The 17825-nt window shown below is 40.7% G+C and overlaps 1 protein-coding gene across 1 annotated transcript in view; it reads left to right on the top strand.

The window, feature by feature from the left end:
- Window positions 1-17825, top strand: part of FLVCR1 (FLVCR choline and heme transporter 1) — a 65065-nt gene that overhangs the window by 5113 nt on the left and 42127 nt on the right. The window contains exon 2 of the mRNA XM_089677783.1: window positions 3948-4089. Coding sequence (XP_089533909.1) covers window positions 3948-4089 — 142 coding nt within the window. The remainder of the gene's footprint in view (window positions 1-3947; window positions 4090-17825) is intronic.

Here is a 17825-nt window from a genome sequence, read left to right as displayed (position 1 = left end):
TCCAGTAAATGTGACAGGGTTTGGACAAGCTATAACCCTGCACAGGGTGCTGGAACAGTTGTAGAAACATCTGTTTAAAATGTGTAAACCACAGGAATAAAAGACAACCATTTGTAAGGCATCCCTGGTAGAGTTTTAGTTTGTTCCTACCACCGTTACAACTTGGTTTGCATCCAAATGTGGAAGAAAATAAATATAAAGGAAAAAAAAATGTATTATAGTGCTGGTTATCTTGTGTCACTTGCAGGAATCTTTCCATTAGATGTCTTTGGACCGAGTAATGGCATTCTTCACCGTTTCTGCTAGTCTTCTGACATGTATGCTACTTTCCATCAACTTTGATAAGACTCCATGCTCTTCTGCTTACAAAATTTGGCCATGTGCATAAACAGGTCCCTTCCTCCAGCAAGTGATGAGATTAGTCAGATTCTGGTGAGCCATCACCTCCTTCTCCATGGCGTTCTCCAACTGCTGTTTCAGTTGGTCGACCATCCTTTTCATCTTCCTGTTGAGTTTCTGAACTGCCTCCAGCCTCTTGTTGGTCATCCAGTCAATTTTCTGGATAAGTCTTCTAGGTCTTCAGATCTCTGATCTTGTCAGTCTCATGCACTCCTCTTTTCTTAGTGTCCCACTGCTTCTGCAGTTGGCTTTATTAATATGTTCGCCCTGATAATGTGCTCCTCTGGAGCACCGGTCGTGGCACCAGCTTAAACTGGAACATAGGCAATCATTAAAAGATAAAGAAGCTGCATACTCAGTAAGTGATTCAATCAGCTGCTGAAAGTGCTTAAAAAACTGAAAACAGGTAAGTACTGTTCTCTTGGCAACCTCCAAACCCAGACATATCCATCAGATTGCCTGACAGAAAAGCGTGATTTGTCACTCCAGAGAACATGTCTCCACTGCTCTAGAGTCCAGTGACAGCGTGCTTTACACCACTGCATCCGACACTTTGTATTGCACTTGATGATGTAAGGCTTAGATGCAGCTGCTGGGCCATGGAAACCCATTCCATGAAGCTCTCTACACACTATTGTGCTAATCTGAAGGCCACACAAAGTTTAGAGGTCTTTAGCTATTGACTCTGAAGGCAGTTGGCGACTACTGCACTCTGTGCGCTTCAGCATGCACTGACCCCGCTCTGTCATTTTACGTGGCCTACCACTTCATGGCTGAGTTGTTATTACCAGTTGCTTCCACTTTGTTATAATACCACTAACAGTTGACCGTGGAATATTTAGTAGTAAGGGAATTTCACGGATGGACTTATTGCAATGTGGCAACCTATCATGGTACCATGCTTGAAGTCACTGAGCTCCTGAGAGCGACCCATTCTTTCACAAATGTTTGTAGAAACAGTCTGCATGCCTAGGTGCTTGATTTTATACACCTGTGCTGTGGCCACGGAGGTGATTGGAACACCTGAATCCATTGATGTGGAGGGGTGTCCTAATACTTTCGACAATATAGTGTATATTGGAGAGATGTACTGGAGAAAAAAAAAAAAAAATATATATATATATATATAAAATATAATTACATATTTTTGCCCAGACATGCACTTTAAATGTCAGTCTCCCTTACTGTTGCTATTCCTTTTTTTTTTTTCTTCTTTAGCTGCCCTGCTGCTACATTCACCCATTTATCAAGCCCGCTCTTACATGGGAATGGAGGAATAGCCCTTAAAGGATAAGTTCACCTTTTGACCACAAAAAAACAAAGCAAATTTTTTTGCAGGTAAAGAAAAAAGGTGCATGTATTACTTTTTGTTGCAGGAAGCCTGTAAAGCATTGCACCAGCGATCAGCAGATTGCTGGTGCCATGCAGGACTCCTGCAGACCGTTCAGTATATCTGCTTGCCCATACAGGATGTACGGGCAAGCAAGCAGATATGCAACAGGAAGAATAAATGAACTACCATGGCGCTCACAGCACCATGGTGGTTCATTGAGAACTACAAGCCGACAGCCGCTATGGCTGTTGAGACTTGTAGTTCATTCATTCACAGAACTCTGTTCTTAAAAAGTGACAGCTTATATGGGGAACCTTTCCCTGTGCTGCTGTCAGAGAGGTGAGAATTGGGCAGCCGCTGCAGCATTGGGAACATGTTACACCCTAAAAACAGGTGGGATATGTAACATGTTCCCAAAAGTCAACTTATCCTTTAAAGGCTTAGTCCATGTTTTAGACCATATTACATCCAAGTAATGTGCAGCATGGTCACATATGCCATCCCCAAAACCCAAACCACTGCACCCACTTCCTGAATTGCGGGATGCTTCTTGCAGCATTTTTGTGAACATTTAAATTCAGTGTGACTGCATGAGCACAGCCGTGTCATCAAGGTTTGGGATTGCTTACAGTGAATTCCTATATGTCCACTTCAGCAGAGGTACTATGCAGAGCTCGCCAGCGATTCCTCTTCAGCATGTCACACCACTCTGTGGGAAGAATTGCTTATTGAGAATTGTCAGCGGTTAATTTATCTGAGAGACAGAAATTACTCAAGAAACCCCTAGCAATCTCTGGAGGAGCCTTAAAGTGTTACTAAACCCAGGACCCTGCATTCACTATATCCGCTCTCCCCGGACCCTGCATTCACTATATCCGCTCTCCCCGGACCCTGCATTCACTATATCCGCTCTCCCCGGACCCTGCATTCACTATATCGGGTCTCCCCGGACCCTGCATTCACTATATCGGGTCTCCCCGGACCCTGCATTCACTATATCGGGTCTCCCCGGACCCTGCATTCACTATATCGGGTCTCCCCGGACCCTGCATTCACTATATCGGGTCTCCCCGGACCCTGCATTCACTATATCGGGTCTCCCCGGACCCTGCATTCACTATATCGGGTCTCCCCGGAACCTGCATTCACTATATCTGGTCTCCCACAGTACACACAACATGGAAATGCAATTATTTTAGTAACTATAAACTGCTAAATACATTTTCTCATCAGCAGTATGTAGCAGTCTTGTGACTTCTATCAGTGTCTATCCGAGCACTGGTTAAAGCTTGTAGGAGGAATTTTTCTCTGTACTCAAGGAGGATGCAGAACCCCTAACCTCTGTCTGGACAGTGCTGATTTGGCCCTGTTCTGATCACATGCAAGGGGGAAAAAAACCTCTTTAACAATACATACCAAACTGAGCATGTGCCGAGTGTCTGCACAGGATATGTCTTATCAGGAGATAAGAGGGGGACACTGGAAAAAGGGGAGGATCAGAGAAGTCAGGATCAAACAGCGTTTTTGCACAATGCAAATGATTAACCCCCTAGGTTCCACAGTGAGTCTTATCAAGCATGCTTTAATGCATATGCAGACTGGTTTTACTGTTGTGGGTTTAGTAACACTTTAAGCAGGGTATATATGGACAGGTTTTTTTTTTTTTTTCTATTTTGTTCAACCAGCGGGTTGGATGAAAAAACCTGACAGGTCCCCGCATCCACACAAGTGATGTGAATGCAGGGATTTTCCCCACTGTGCTATTTTACTCTGACAGCAGAGACTCCTGTCAGAATACACAGATCAGCACTGCAGCCATTGAATGCTGGTTTTCCAGCAGGACCATTTGTTGAACAGACAGTGGAACACACAGAGCGAAATTCAGCTGGTTCCTGCTGAACCGGCCCATTTTCAGTCCTTGTATACCAGACATTAGAGATCCACTGAGCCCTGGTTGAGAAATACTGCTCTATAATTACTTTAGCGATGATGCCGGTTTAAACATCCTGCTGCCTGCTTACTAGGTGGACAGTCTGCAAACTATACTAATGTACGTTTTGTCATTTTTGTGATCCTTTTTAACATATCCTTCTCTCCAAAGTCCTTTTACTGAACATAATTCCAAAATTCTGCCTGGTCCAACAGGTTATATCTGAAAGGCACTCTGGTAAAATCCAGCTATGTTCCCTTTTAACATTTTCACTTTTTTCTACAGTTTGGCACTGCGATTGGTTTCCTCCTGCCTCCAGTGTTGGTCCCAAGATCAGATAATATGGAGCTGACTGGACACAATATCAGCATCATGTTTTATGGCACAGCGGCTGTGTCTACTCTTCTTTTCATTCTGACTGTTGTAGGTAAGTAGAACAATGTGATCCCACAAGTGTGTGACGATTAATGAGAAGACACATTAAAAATTGTCCTTTTTGGAACAACATGCATGAAACGTTAATATGTCATATTGGGGGACACTCTTCCCTGAAATGTCAGTGCTGCCAGTGGGTATCTCCTCCATCACACACAGTACTTCCCAACAAAAGGAACATATACTGTACAATTATGCAAGCAAGGGTGCATCAAATAAACAGTATTAAAAAGGCAATCAGCACAAGGGATGACCTTCAGTAGGATGTTGTTTTGCTTTGTCCTCCTTTAGATGAAAGCATGCTCTGATGCTCCCCACCACCATCACAGTAGTCTTTTTGGTGTGGCGGAGTTAATAGAGCCATACTACAGCTTCTATGAATGCATATTTATGAATGGAGGATGAGGGGATGATTGCTAGCACTGCCCCCTCCAATCAGAGATCGTTTCATTCATAGAAGCTGTAGTACATCTTCTATGAATGAAGCGGCCAGATGGAAAGGGTGAGCTTAGTTACGCTCTCTTGTTGGGAGCCTGGAACAGCCCTTTAGCTCTATTAATCCTGTACACCGGCAGATTATGGTGCCGAGGGTGGAAGGACATCAGTGAAGGAAGATTTTATCTAAAGGAGGATACAGCAGCACAAGGGACACATCTGACTGAAGATAAGTAATGTGCCTTGCGCTGACTTTTGAAAATTGAATGTTATTTTTATTTATCTATCTATTATTCATTTGTTTTTTATTTTTTTTTCTGCTTTTTAAAAAAAATAACTTAATTGATGTCCTCCTAGATTAATGGAGACATGATTGTGGCAGGGAGGTTGGATTGTAACTTCCTTTAGTGGCATTCATTGCCTTTCCAAGTCATACTGAGACAGGTATCACTAGAAACTGATTAACCTACAATAACATTTGTTTGTTTTATTAGAGGAAACCAGATAACTTTGAGGTGATTCCTGTTAATATAGAGGGAGCAATGGAGATTATTTACTAACACTGCATGGTGCAAAATCTGGTGCAGCTCTGCATAGAAACCAATCAGCTTCCAGGTTTTATTGCCAAAGCTTAATTGAACAAGCTAAAGTTAGAAGCTGATTGGCTGCCATGCAGAGCTGCGCCAGATTCTGAGTGCTCCAGTTTTAGTAAGTCTCCCCCCAATGTGTGCATATAGGAGCTGGACCTTAGCTGTACAAAACCATAGTGTTCACCACTAAGACACCAGACTGGCTGTGCATTCAAAGTAATTGGCTTTTGGCTGACTGGTAAAATGTCCCAACATCTTGTTCCTGCAGGAATCGACATTTATGGGATGTTAGAATTTGTATTCCAAACCTGCCCAAATATATCAAGCCTCTCCTTATATGTGTATTTGTTAAAAAGCATTTCACCCACACTCATACCACAGGTACAGGTGTAGATAATTCTTTACCTCTCCCCTTTTTCTTCTTTTCTGATATGTATCTTCTTTTTTTTTTTTTCTTCTGCTGGTTGTGTCACACAGTAAACTGAGATGTTGCCGGAGAATATGCGAGTCTAATCCTTTCATGAGATGACTAACCACTCATAAATTTTCTTAGCACTGCAGGCTACAAAACAAGTTGCATAATAAAGCAAAAGGATTTCATTTGCTATAAAAACTTCTAAACCATTTTTATTCCATTCTGAAGAAAATATATACACAATATCCCATTGGAGTAATTACAGAGTGTCTTTTTCTGGTTTCAATATTTGAAAGAGAAGCGTGGGATTTCAAAAAATAAATATTCATACTCCTCTATGTGGATACAGCAACAGTCCGATGCTGGCTGGAAGACCAGGAACTGAACGATCAAAGACTGCTGATCGCTAAGTTCTCAGTTTTCAGTGAACAGAGAGTAGTGACTGTCAGTCACCGGCTCTGTGCTCACTGGAGCTCCAGGCTCTTCGGGAGGTAGGAGCGGCTGGCTCAGGCTGTCAGTGAAGCACTGAGAGGCTGAGCTAGCTGCCGGTCAGGCATCTGGGTGGATCCTGACAATAAAGTCAGGATCCCTCCAGAGTCTGGAACTGCTCTGTGACATCAGCTGACAGCGGGTTTTAGCCCACTGTTGGCTAAATATGGGTCACAGCAGTCTACAACTAAGTGCCCTCCGGTGATCCATTGGATAAGTAAGACCAGAAGAGTGTTGGCGCTACTTCTCTTTTAAAGTGGACCTACCATCAAAATAAAAACCAAAGCTTGGCCATAGAAGATTCATTTTTTCTTTATCCAGCCAACAGGTTGAACAAAAAACCAGATTCCTCCTTCCACACAAACGAGATGGATTCCCACTCGTAGGGACATTGTATTCTCACAACAGGTTTTGGTGTTGTCAGAATACACTGATCAGTGGCTGCAGCTGCCAGGCAACAAGTTTTCCAACTCGTTCATTTGACAGAAGTGGATCTAATGACCGACGTTTGGCTACACACTGATCAAAATGTTGCCAGTTCCAGCTGAACCTTCCGGAATTCAATCCATCTAAGGCCCCCTTAAAGCAGAAATACACTGCATCTGAGCACCACAAAGCAAAAACACTATTTAATTTATTTTGAATATTCAAAGAAAACTCAACTACCCAGCCATGTCTCCATGATTTATTTTGTTAAAAAACACCCCCCTAGCATTTCTAGCCACGGTCACCTTGAGTAAGGGCAGATGATTCATGTAGCATTTGCTTCCTGGAATCCATCTGCCCTTAGTTTAAGCAAGCAGGCAGGAGGGTGTGCTTAGCTTAGAAAAAAAACTTTAAAACTAGTAAGTATGGTATACTTTCCTATTTACTAATGCTAGCAGCAAAAAGATTAAAAATGGTGAGTGAGAGAGTGAAGTTCTAATTTAAATAGGTTCACGTGTCAGCATTAGCACATCACAACATTGCTTTGGATTAGAAAAGGGAGATCTCTCCTCAGGTTGGAATGGAGTGCACCAATTGAAGATTCAATATAAGATACAGTGGGGATCATTAGATAGGGTTTGGGCCAGTAAATTCATCTTTACTTCTGTAAGATTAGTGGGTTATGATCTGTAAGATTGGTTTCCAATGATACTTCCTCCTCCATGCTCCTCTGTCACTTCTTTCACCTGCCAGAGCCCTTGGAAATACCTGGCACTTCTAGTTATGGGGGAGCATTAGACCTTCTCCCCTTTGTGCAACAATGCATTGCTTTGCACCTATGCTGCCATTTGCCAGATCTGAACCTTCACAGGGGAAAATCTGGGCTTTCAAATCCCCAGCCCGGCAGGCAAACAGGTTGGCGGGGGCAGGAGTAAGTATCAATGTCAGAGAAGCCATTGGAATAGGTTGGTTTGTGTCACTATCTATTCTTCCTATAATAGTGAACCTGATCATTTTTCCCCTAATTAGGCTTTAATGCCATTTAAATAGAGGGCCTTCCTGAGGTGCTTATTTATTTATTTCAGGTACTTCTACAGCGCCATCAATTTACGCAGCGCTTTACATATATATTGTACATTCACATCAGTCCCTGACCCTCAAGGGGCGTACAATCTAAGGTCCCTAACTCACATTCATACATACACATACTAGGGCCAATTTAGACAGGAGCCAATTCACCTACCAGCATCTCTTTGGGGTGTGGGAGGAAACCAGAGTACACGGAGGAAACCCACGCAGGCACAGGGAGAACATGCAAACTCCAGGCAGGAGGTGCCGTGGCTGGGATTGCAACCAGCAACCCTATTATTGCCAGGCAGAAGTGCTAACCACTTAGCCACTGAGCTCTGTATGTGTGTGTGTTATATATATATATATATATATATATATATATATATATATATATATATATATATATATATATATATATATATATATATATATATATATACCCCCATTCTTTCACAAATGTTTGTAGAAGCAGTCTGCATGCCTAGGTGCTTGATTTTGTACACCTGTGACCATGGAGGTGATTGGAACACCTGACCCAATGATTTGGAGGGGAGTCCCGATACTTTTGGCAATATAGTGTGTGTGTATGTGTGTATGTGTATATATATATATATATATATATATATATATACACATACACACACACACACACACACACACACATGGGGAACATTTCCCTGTACTGCTGTCACAGGGAGGGGAGGATTGGGCAGTGGCTACAACATTGGGAATTTGTTACATGTTCCACCCTAAAAACAGGTTCAACATGTAACATGTTCCCAAAGGTGAACTTATCCTTTAAAGGCTTAGTCCATGTTTTAGACCATGTTACACCCAAGTAATGTGAAACATGGCCAGATATGCCATTCCCAAAACCCAAACCGCTGCCCCCACTCCCTGAATTGCGGGATGCTTCTTGCAGCATTTTTGTGTACAGTACATTTAAATTAATTGTGACTGCACAAGCACAGCCGTGTCATCAAGGTTTGGGATTGCTCACAGTGAATTCCTACATGTCCTGTATGCCACTTCAGCAGAGGTACTATGCAGAACTCAGCAGCGATTCCCCTTCAGCATGTCACACCACTCTGTAGTCCAGATGCACTTCCTTCGGCCCCATAACAGGTCTGTGCCTCCATACGGACCTAAGACTGAGGGAAACCATTGAAAGAACCTGTGCATTGCACCCTTGACTTATTGATCAGGGGTGCAGTGCTCAGCAGGCATCATTGGATTAGTGTTGCTTTTACATTCTCCACTTCTCCATTCAGTCTTTTGTGAGGTCCTGCCTCATAACCGTGACATACTTCAACTCTTAAAGCTGGATGAGATCCCACTGTCTGTGGTCTTATGCAGTTGTGTTCCACCCTGAAAATGGGTTCCCAAAGATGAACTTCTCTTTTAACCTTGTGTAGTGTACAGGCAGACAAATGTTATGCTTGCTCTGGGCTGTGACATGCAAACAGCGAGATAGGGGAATGATAATGATAGGAGTGTAAGCCATGGGTCAGGGACAGGTTCACTTTAAAACTCAACTCTAGAAAAAATGTTCTTTTATTTTTGTTTTGCATAAAGCTAAGCATAATTGGAACTGTTTTCAGGTTTAAAATGCCGACCGTGTCCCATAGAGGAGATTTCCATGCTCTTCTCATTCTTTTTACACTTGTCATTAGCACAGGAAGTAGGGGAAATCTACTTTACGGGGATTCAGTAGAGGTAGGAGACAGTAGTAAAATCCCAGTGGCAGTTTTAAGCCACCTTCACCATATTAGAAGAAAAAATAGTTTCCTTTATCCTTTTTTGCATGATATACAGTGGATATAATAAGTCTACACACCCCTGGTAAAATGCCAGGTTTCTGTGATGTTAAAAAATGAGACAAAGTTCAATTGTTTCAGAACATTTTCCACCTTTTTAATGTGACATATAAACTGTCCAACTCAATTGAAGAAAAAACTGAAATCTTTTAGTGTTGGGGGGGGGGGGGGGGCTTGGTAAACATAAAAAACTAAAATAATGTGTTTGCATAAGTGTGCACACCCTCTGGATGAGATCCCACTGTCTGTGGTCTTATGCAATTGGCTGAATTTCATCATAATACATTATCAAATGTTCTGGGGCATTTCACTGATTGTGAAATGTCTTTGCTCTTGAACTTTAAGTGCCATTGAGGATAATTTATATGAATGTCAATAAGCTCTTCGAGAGATTAAAAAAAACTAAACAAAGAAACCAAAAAAATCAAATTCTCTCCCTTACTAAATGTGTTTTTTTTGTTTTTTTTTTAAAGAACAATTCAGAATGACAAGGCTTTTCAAGCAGGCTCTTATATTTTGCTTTTAGCTTTTAATTCTGTTGGGTCATTACTGTATACATTTATGGTAAGCAGGGTAGGGAATTGTTGCAGAGGGGATGGCACAGTATGATAGGTGTATGGAGAAGCAGACGCAAACCGGAAGTGAGGTCATGAAGTGTTGATCGAATTTTCTCTGTAATACAAGCATTTTTTTAAAATGTAAAACGGAAAGATAGATATAGATAGATATATAGATATATATAGATATATATAGATATAGATATATATATATATATATATATATATATAGATATATATATGAGATTATTTTATTACACTACACCATAAGCAGTGCAATTTGTCTCCATACATGGGCAAAATCTGACGGCAATATTTAGGCCTTAAAGGCATCCTAACACCTGGTCACTGGTTTCAGGAGAGAGAGGAAAAGAGTTCCTAGTGGTTTGGAGGAGGAAGAGACAGATAAAGTTTGTGGAACCTGGATGGAATTATATGTATAAGGATTGAGAAAGTATCATGAGTTCTGTGAGCACAGAGGTGGCACTTTTATTGTGTGAAGTTATTAAGGAGCAGGTGTGGAAATTGCAGTGTTGGATAAGCACAGAATAATATGTGGACTTTATGAACTGATTTATTTGCACAAGGAATAATACCAATTCACACAGTTTATGTCTATATCACATATATGGTTATATTTATTTACATATTGTTTGTTTATATATGTTTGCACATACGAGTGATTCACATAAAATGAGGTAATGAGATTTTGGCAGCGCAACATCACTTGTCGCAAGTAATTATGTCTAATTAACGTGGGAACACATTCTGATGTTATCAGCAACATTATTATTATACAGGATTTATATGGCGCCAACAGTTTGCTCAGCACTTTACAATATAAAGGGAGACAATACAGTAACAATACAGTTGAATACAAGAGGGTTAGGAGGGCCCTGCTCCTTGGAGCTTACAATCTAAGAAGATTATTTAATTTATTTTATTAAATTGATACATTAATTTAATCGCACACATGTTTAGGTCAGAGGGTACAGCAGGAGTTAAATCAATTTTACATTTAATTCACTTTAGTATTCTCATGCAGCTTTGCTAACATACATCCTAGTACCTGAAAATTTAAAAGAAAAGGCCTTGTAGACCTTGTCTGTGCCAGTCTCCGAATATTGCTGGACAGAGCAGCTAACATAGATTCAGGAAAAAATTTCCCCCTTGGAACTTTAATGCAGCTGACAAAACATCACACAAGTATTTATATAACAATTCATATATGCTTTATTGTACAAAAATACGTTAAAAGATGCATTACATACTAAAATCATATTGATAACTCTGATGTGCTGTTTCTTGTGATATAGTGCCTTAGAAGGCCCCAATTCAATCATTCCAAAACATGCCAACTTGTTTGGATGGAGGTGGGAATCCCTGGAATACTAGGAAAAGCTTGGTGGGTGTGTGGAAGGGGCGTCTATTGACATCTGCCCTGGGATCTGAGTTTGTGCTTTTCCCACTTCCGGAGTTAGTGGTAAAGTGATTGAGGATATTTCAAACTGATTGGAGATTATACCATCTCTTCCCCTACCAATATGGAAGGGGAATATCTGGGTTTCCCTGTCCCCCATCCCCCTTGCATCTAATTTTATAGAATGATATATATGAGAGCAGGCTGATCTCTTCTTTTGCTGCCAAATTTTTGAGACGTCCATGTGACCACACGTGTACCATCAAAATGCTCACACCTCTATCTGTCGGAACGTACAATTCTGTGTTGAATGCCATTGTTTTTTAGGATGGCTCTGGTATATATTAGCTGTTCAGTTGATGTTCTAGATCCCCTTTGTTTCATGTCCCTGAGGAAGATCTTAAATTGGAATGACTGAAACGCGTCTGAGCTTTCTGGGAATGTTTTGTTGCTTTAACCCTCTAAGGTACTATATCACTAAAACAGCATATCAGAGTTAGCAATATGATTTTAGTATGTAATTATTATTATTATTATACAGGATTTATATAGCGCCAACAGTTTGCTCAGCACTTTACAACATAACGGGAGACAATACAGCAACAATACAGTTCAATACAAGAGGAAAAGGAGGGTTCTGCTCCTTGGAGCATAATATCTAAGAGGGAGGGGCTAGTAGTACAAAAGGTAGTAACTGTGGTGGATGGACTGGTGGGAGAAATAGAAGATTCCATCGTTAGCTGAGGGCAGGATAGGCTTCCCTGAAGAGAGGTTTTCAGAGATCGCCTAAAAGTGAGCAGAGTAGGCGATAGTCTGAGTTCCAGAGGATGGGGGAAGCTCTGGAGAAGTCCTGGAGCTAGAGAGCAGGAGATCATGCGAGGAGCGGAGAGTATGGTTTGGGTGATATTTGGAGACAAGATCGGTGATGTAATTTGGGGGCAGAGTTATAAATGGCTTTATATGTTATTGTTAATCTTTTTAATTTTATCCATTGGGCAATGGGAAGCCAGTGGAGGGATTGGCAGAGAGGGGTGGCTGATACAGAACGGCTAGCAAGGTGGATGAGTCTGGCAGCAGCATTCATGATAGACTGAAGAGGGGACAGCCTGCGATGAGGTAGGCCAATGAGGAGGGAGTTACAATAGTCAAGGCGAGAGATAACAAGGGAGTGAATAAGTTGCTTAGTAGTTTCAGAGGTTAAGAACGGGCGTATCTTGGAGATGTTACGGAAGTGAAGTCTACAAGATTTGGACAGCGATTGGATTTGGGGCTGAAAGGACATGAATATTTTAATGTATTTTTGTACAATAAAGCTTATATGAATTTTTTTATAAATACTTTATGTGATGTTTTGTCAGCTGCATTAAAGTTCCAAGGGGGTACATTTTTGTTGAATTTAATATTGGGGACGAGCAGCTAGATACTCCACCCTTTCTCATTGAGCAGCTAACAGAGTATAGCATGGGAAGTTTCTATGAAGCGTGAGAGCTTTTTCCAGGTCCATACCTTTCATAAAGTGACGAGGCTGTATGACCAGTTTAAATACAAATCATGCTTAGTTGTGGATTAAGGGACAACAGTTGCACTTGTTAACTGTCATGGCACTGGAGGTGTATTAAAGACTAAAGGTAGTGCGTGTCTATGGCTGCACATGGGAGTGTAGATGTGTTTTTGCCACACAGTTTATAAATCATTTGTGAGTAGACGTTACATTCTCCGTGACCTGTATTTAGAAATGAACAATTGGTTTGTAAACATCTTAGTTGATGCATTTTACGAGTTGTTCTCCTGCCTTCATCAGAACCTGCCTCCTGACATGTAATTGAGGGTTAGGCACTGCTCTGCATACTTGCCTAAAATACACGATTACTGGATCAGTTCCGCCTGGAGCTGTGGAGTTGTAGATTTTGCTGTTTCATGTTGACACTGTTAGGCAATATGTTCAGTTATATGAGGGCAGCCAGCTATACTTGTAACAAGTCCAATGTAAACACCGCACTGCATGACGCAAGCTGTTGTAGCTGTTGTATATTGCAGGTGAATGCCCTGCATGATCTCAGAATGGTGTCAGAGGTCAGATGACAGGGTGCCTTTTTCGTGGATAAAAGCGGCCTATACTGTAAATGTATGGCACACTGTCACGTTATACATTGTCCCTATTTGTGTATAATAAATAAAACAAGCTTTATAGGGTGTATTTACTAAACTTCAGAAACAAAGAGTGCAGCATTTATTCAGGAGGAATTATTGACTCAGACAATTCTGGCTATTTGTATAGCTGTTTTGAGCTATGTGTACATGGGGTTTGCACAGTTTTCCTGTGTTTGGGTTTCCTCCCTCGGTCAAAATGTACTGGCAGGTTAATTGGCTTTTACCCAAAATTGGCCCTAGTGTGTTACGGGTGTGAACAGTTCCATGCACTCTTTATGCTGCATAATGTGCCGGAACTGTATAAATACATTATTATTATTATACAGGATTTATATAGCGCCAACAGTTTGCTCAGCGCTTTACAATATAATGGGAGACAATACAGCAACAATACAGTTCAATACAAGTGGGAAAGGAGGGCCCTGATCCTTGGAGCTTACAATCTAGGAGCACATTATATACATAAGAAAATCCAGTGGAATCTAATTTGCTGATAGCCGCTTTAACCACTAGTACTAGCCTGTATATACCCCTGCATTACTAGGCCATGTTTCAGGTTTCAGTGCTGTGATAGTTTGACTGATGTACTCAGTCATGCAACACTGTATCCAAATCAATTTTATGTATTTTTTTTTACTGTATTAAAGAAAAAAGTTTTCTATACTTTGTTACAAATCATAACAAATATAAATAACAGAACAATATGAACACCCCCAAAATGGTCCCTTTTTGGAAAGTAGACACTCCAAGGTGATCCCCCTTTTTTTGCCACAAACTTTGGAAGTTGAAGAAACATGCTGATCGAGGTACAGTAGTTAAAACCTGGAACTTTATGTGCTCTCCTGGGAGAGGGACTTGGGTATGCAATTAGACTTTAAATATTGGATTCAAATCTGGGATACTACCAAGTCTAGCTCCAGAACTGTATCGGTGGTCCAGACCAATGACAAAGTTCTCTTCCACTGGCGCTTGGTGCCATCCAGACTAGCCGTGCCTTTTCAACCAGTCCCCAGATCTGTTTTCGTGGCTGTCCAGGTATGGGGACCATATTTCCATATATGGTTGACCTGCCCAGTGGCACAAACCTTTTGGACTTCTGTCTATGTTTACAATATCTTCTAAATTATAGAAACCAATCCCTATGTTTTTGCAAGAAGCTCTTAATCTACACCTGCCAGAGATCACCTGTCGGCAACACACCTTGATAACCATGTCTTGACAGCCACAAAGCAGATGATGGCAAAGGCTTGGTTGTCTGATACGTTATTGATACCCGAAATTAAGTCTCACACGCAATGGGTCCTAGTCAACTAAAAGCTTATGGCTAAAATGCATGGAACCATGGCAAAATTTCACAAAGTGGGAGACCCACGGTGTCTCTCATTTTCTTTCAAGGGACTTTGGCTGATGCCGCCTTGAACTGTAACTTTTGGAGCAAGTGACTTAAGTCTCTGGACTTAGGTCACCCCCGACCATTTCTTCCCACACCCTTGCCCCCACTCTGCTCCTTCCCTTCTTCTCTCCTTTCTTTCTTCTCTCTGCCTCTACTATATACAGTGCTTATTGACCTTACTCTTGATGGGACCAAGAGTTCTTTTATTTTTTCTGACTAACTATGTAACTGTGTAACATGATCTGATACCATGTTTGTTTTTGCTCTCTTTACAAATGTTTACAAGGCTGACAAGCCTTCTTTTGCATTCTATTATTTGTTGTAGCATGCTTCAGTAAGCAGAGCTGTGTATCTACACATTTTCATTGTTTATACCTGAAGCGACTTGCTGTATTTATACCTGTTGCTTAAAATTAATAAAAATATTGAACAAGAAAACATAGGATGTGTTACTGGTGCACTAGATACAGGGCACCAATAAAGTGGAATGCTGCGTAACCTGTGTAAAAAAGATTGTAGATTTACCTTTTTTTTTAGTCTGCTCTGGTCCGGTCATGTGATCCCCTGTGTCAGTCAGAGGTGGCTACAAGGGAAAGGAGGGAGTGCTCAACAATGGCTGGGAATTCCAAGAGCGTTGATGTCACTGATAGGCTCCCATGTTTCAGCCATTGGGAAGACTGCTGCGGATCACATGATCAAACCAGACTTTAGTAAAGGAAAAGGTAAGAATACAGATTATATATATATATATATATATATATATATATATATGTATGTGTGTGTGTTAGGCAGGATAAGTGGCAGGAGGGGACGGCATTTTCAAACATAGTTTTAGGCTGGAATCCTTCTTTAATGTGCATTTCATACAAAAAGGGAGGAGGTGGTGAAGGGGTTAATGTACAGGTCATGGATGGAGAGGAGAGGTTTAGTGCACAGGATAAATAAGATGAAGGCGTTTATATACAGGTCAGAGACAAGATGGAAATAAGATGTACAGATCACACTCAGAGGAGGGTGAAAGGGTTAAAAACACTCCCACTATCATATTCATTAAAATCCCCTGCTGTTCCCTGTCATTTAAATAAAGGAATGCGCTAAAACCACAAACTATTCCTAATTTAGTGTAGAAACATTAGTGCAAAAGATATATATATCTATTCTCAATTAATATAAAAAAATATCAAAATTATGTGCAAAACTATTTTTTAGTGCATAAGTAATTTTAAATAAATAAATTTGTGAATATAAAAATTGTCCAATTTTGAATTTCTTCAAATGTCCAAACAAATCCTTTTCAAATTCAAGTGCTCTCAAAGAAATTGTGCCAAAATCCACCACCAAAGTAAAGTTGGGTAACTCACCAGAGCTCCATGCTGATCAATCTCTAGATCAGCAAAAAACGCTTTTTGCTCTGGGAGCAGATGCAATAAATCAACTTCTCAGGTGTGATGATCAATAGCTACACAATCATCCATAAGGTAGGTATCCACCACTCAATATAATGGTTCCAGGAGCATTATATCACTCTCTCTTTTTATATCTCTCCACCGAGGTCATGTTTGGGAATGAAAGAGAAAATCATGGTGCAGCCAGTTTTTTTATAAAAGTATCCAACAATTTAATAAAGATTTACACTCACAAAAAGGGTGTCTTCACCGACACCAGTATAACAGCATGAAACAGCAAATGGTATAACAGTCTCCTGTTCCCCGCACACTCACTACAGCGCTCGTGACTCAATCCTGTTCCCTGTCATTACTTCCTTCCTTCTTTACTCCTCTGTACTGACTCTGTGCCTTGTGATTGCCGTAACAGCCAATCACAAGTGTGAACACTTGTATGGTTTATATTTGGGGGCACTTCCCTTACTCTTAAAATTGAGGAAGGGGAGGGCTCTTGGGTGTAAACAGTAACAAGATTGGCTATCACAGCGCTCCCAAGGCACAGAATCCCTCTGATTGGCACTTTACATTTTGCCTGTGATCAGCACTGCCTAATGATAGCTCAGTTACAGGCATTGTAGTAAACAGAGCTCTGTTTTAAAATGGTGCTCTAGAACACAATGGCCACCAGCCCTTCCATTTAAAACATACATCGGTAGGCAAGATTACAAATTTGCTGTCATCCTTTATAATCAGGTAAATGAATCTGGAGTTGAACTTTTATTTAATGAGATAGGATATTTTTTTCCCACTTTATCTGCTTTTTTCAGTCTCTACATTCTTACCATTTTGTACTTCGCATTTTAACATTGCAACTTCCCATGTCAAAAGAAGCCAGTAGAATTAAGGGTGATACGGTTCGGAATGAATGGTAGATTATCTGCATGTCTTCAGAAATAGTCCTGCTATAAATCCTGATCGTGAAGCAGATTTTTATTCCAAACTGGAAGATAGGAAAGGTGTTGCAATCCATGAGAGCTAATCATAGGCTTGATTTTATCTTCTAACCAGTAACAATGCCAGATGAAATTAATTTTTACAGGCAGCACACTCCTGTCAAATTCGGTAGTTTTCATCCATCACTCCCTAATAACGGGTGCGCCAAAGAGCAACACTGAAGGAGCAATAACAGTGTTATATCATTTTTAGCTTCATGCTCAGAAGTCATTTATCCTGGAACTGTGGAAATTTCCACATGGACCCTTAGATGTCTTTGTTAGAGGATGGAAAATTCCAGCAGCCTCTTGACTTCTGATAATTTATGTATTTGTATGAAGCTTCTGTAAATCTGTTCATCAGTTTGTATATAACTGGTCAGATTCAGTGAAAAAGAAAACGTTTTGCTGGTTGTATGTTAGAACCAGCCACAAATACATTTTAACTAGATTTATATGTTAATGCTGTGTATCATTATGAAAGAAACCCAAAGGCTTTAAAGAGGTAGGTTTCATCACCGGAATCTTGTCATTTCTGCACAGGACTGTTTAGTTTTACCAAGTCTTATAATAGAATAGTGCCAGAA

This window comes from Staurois parvus, unplaced genomic scaffold (genome assembly GCF_062004578.1).
Source record: "Staurois parvus isolate SC_StPar_1 unplaced genomic scaffold, SC_StPar_1.0 ptg000192l, whole genome shotgun sequence".
Taxonomy (NCBI): domain Eukaryota; kingdom Metazoa; phylum Chordata; class Amphibia; order Anura; family Ranidae; genus Staurois; species Staurois parvus.
This window is presented reverse-complemented; position numbering and strand designations above follow the sequence as displayed.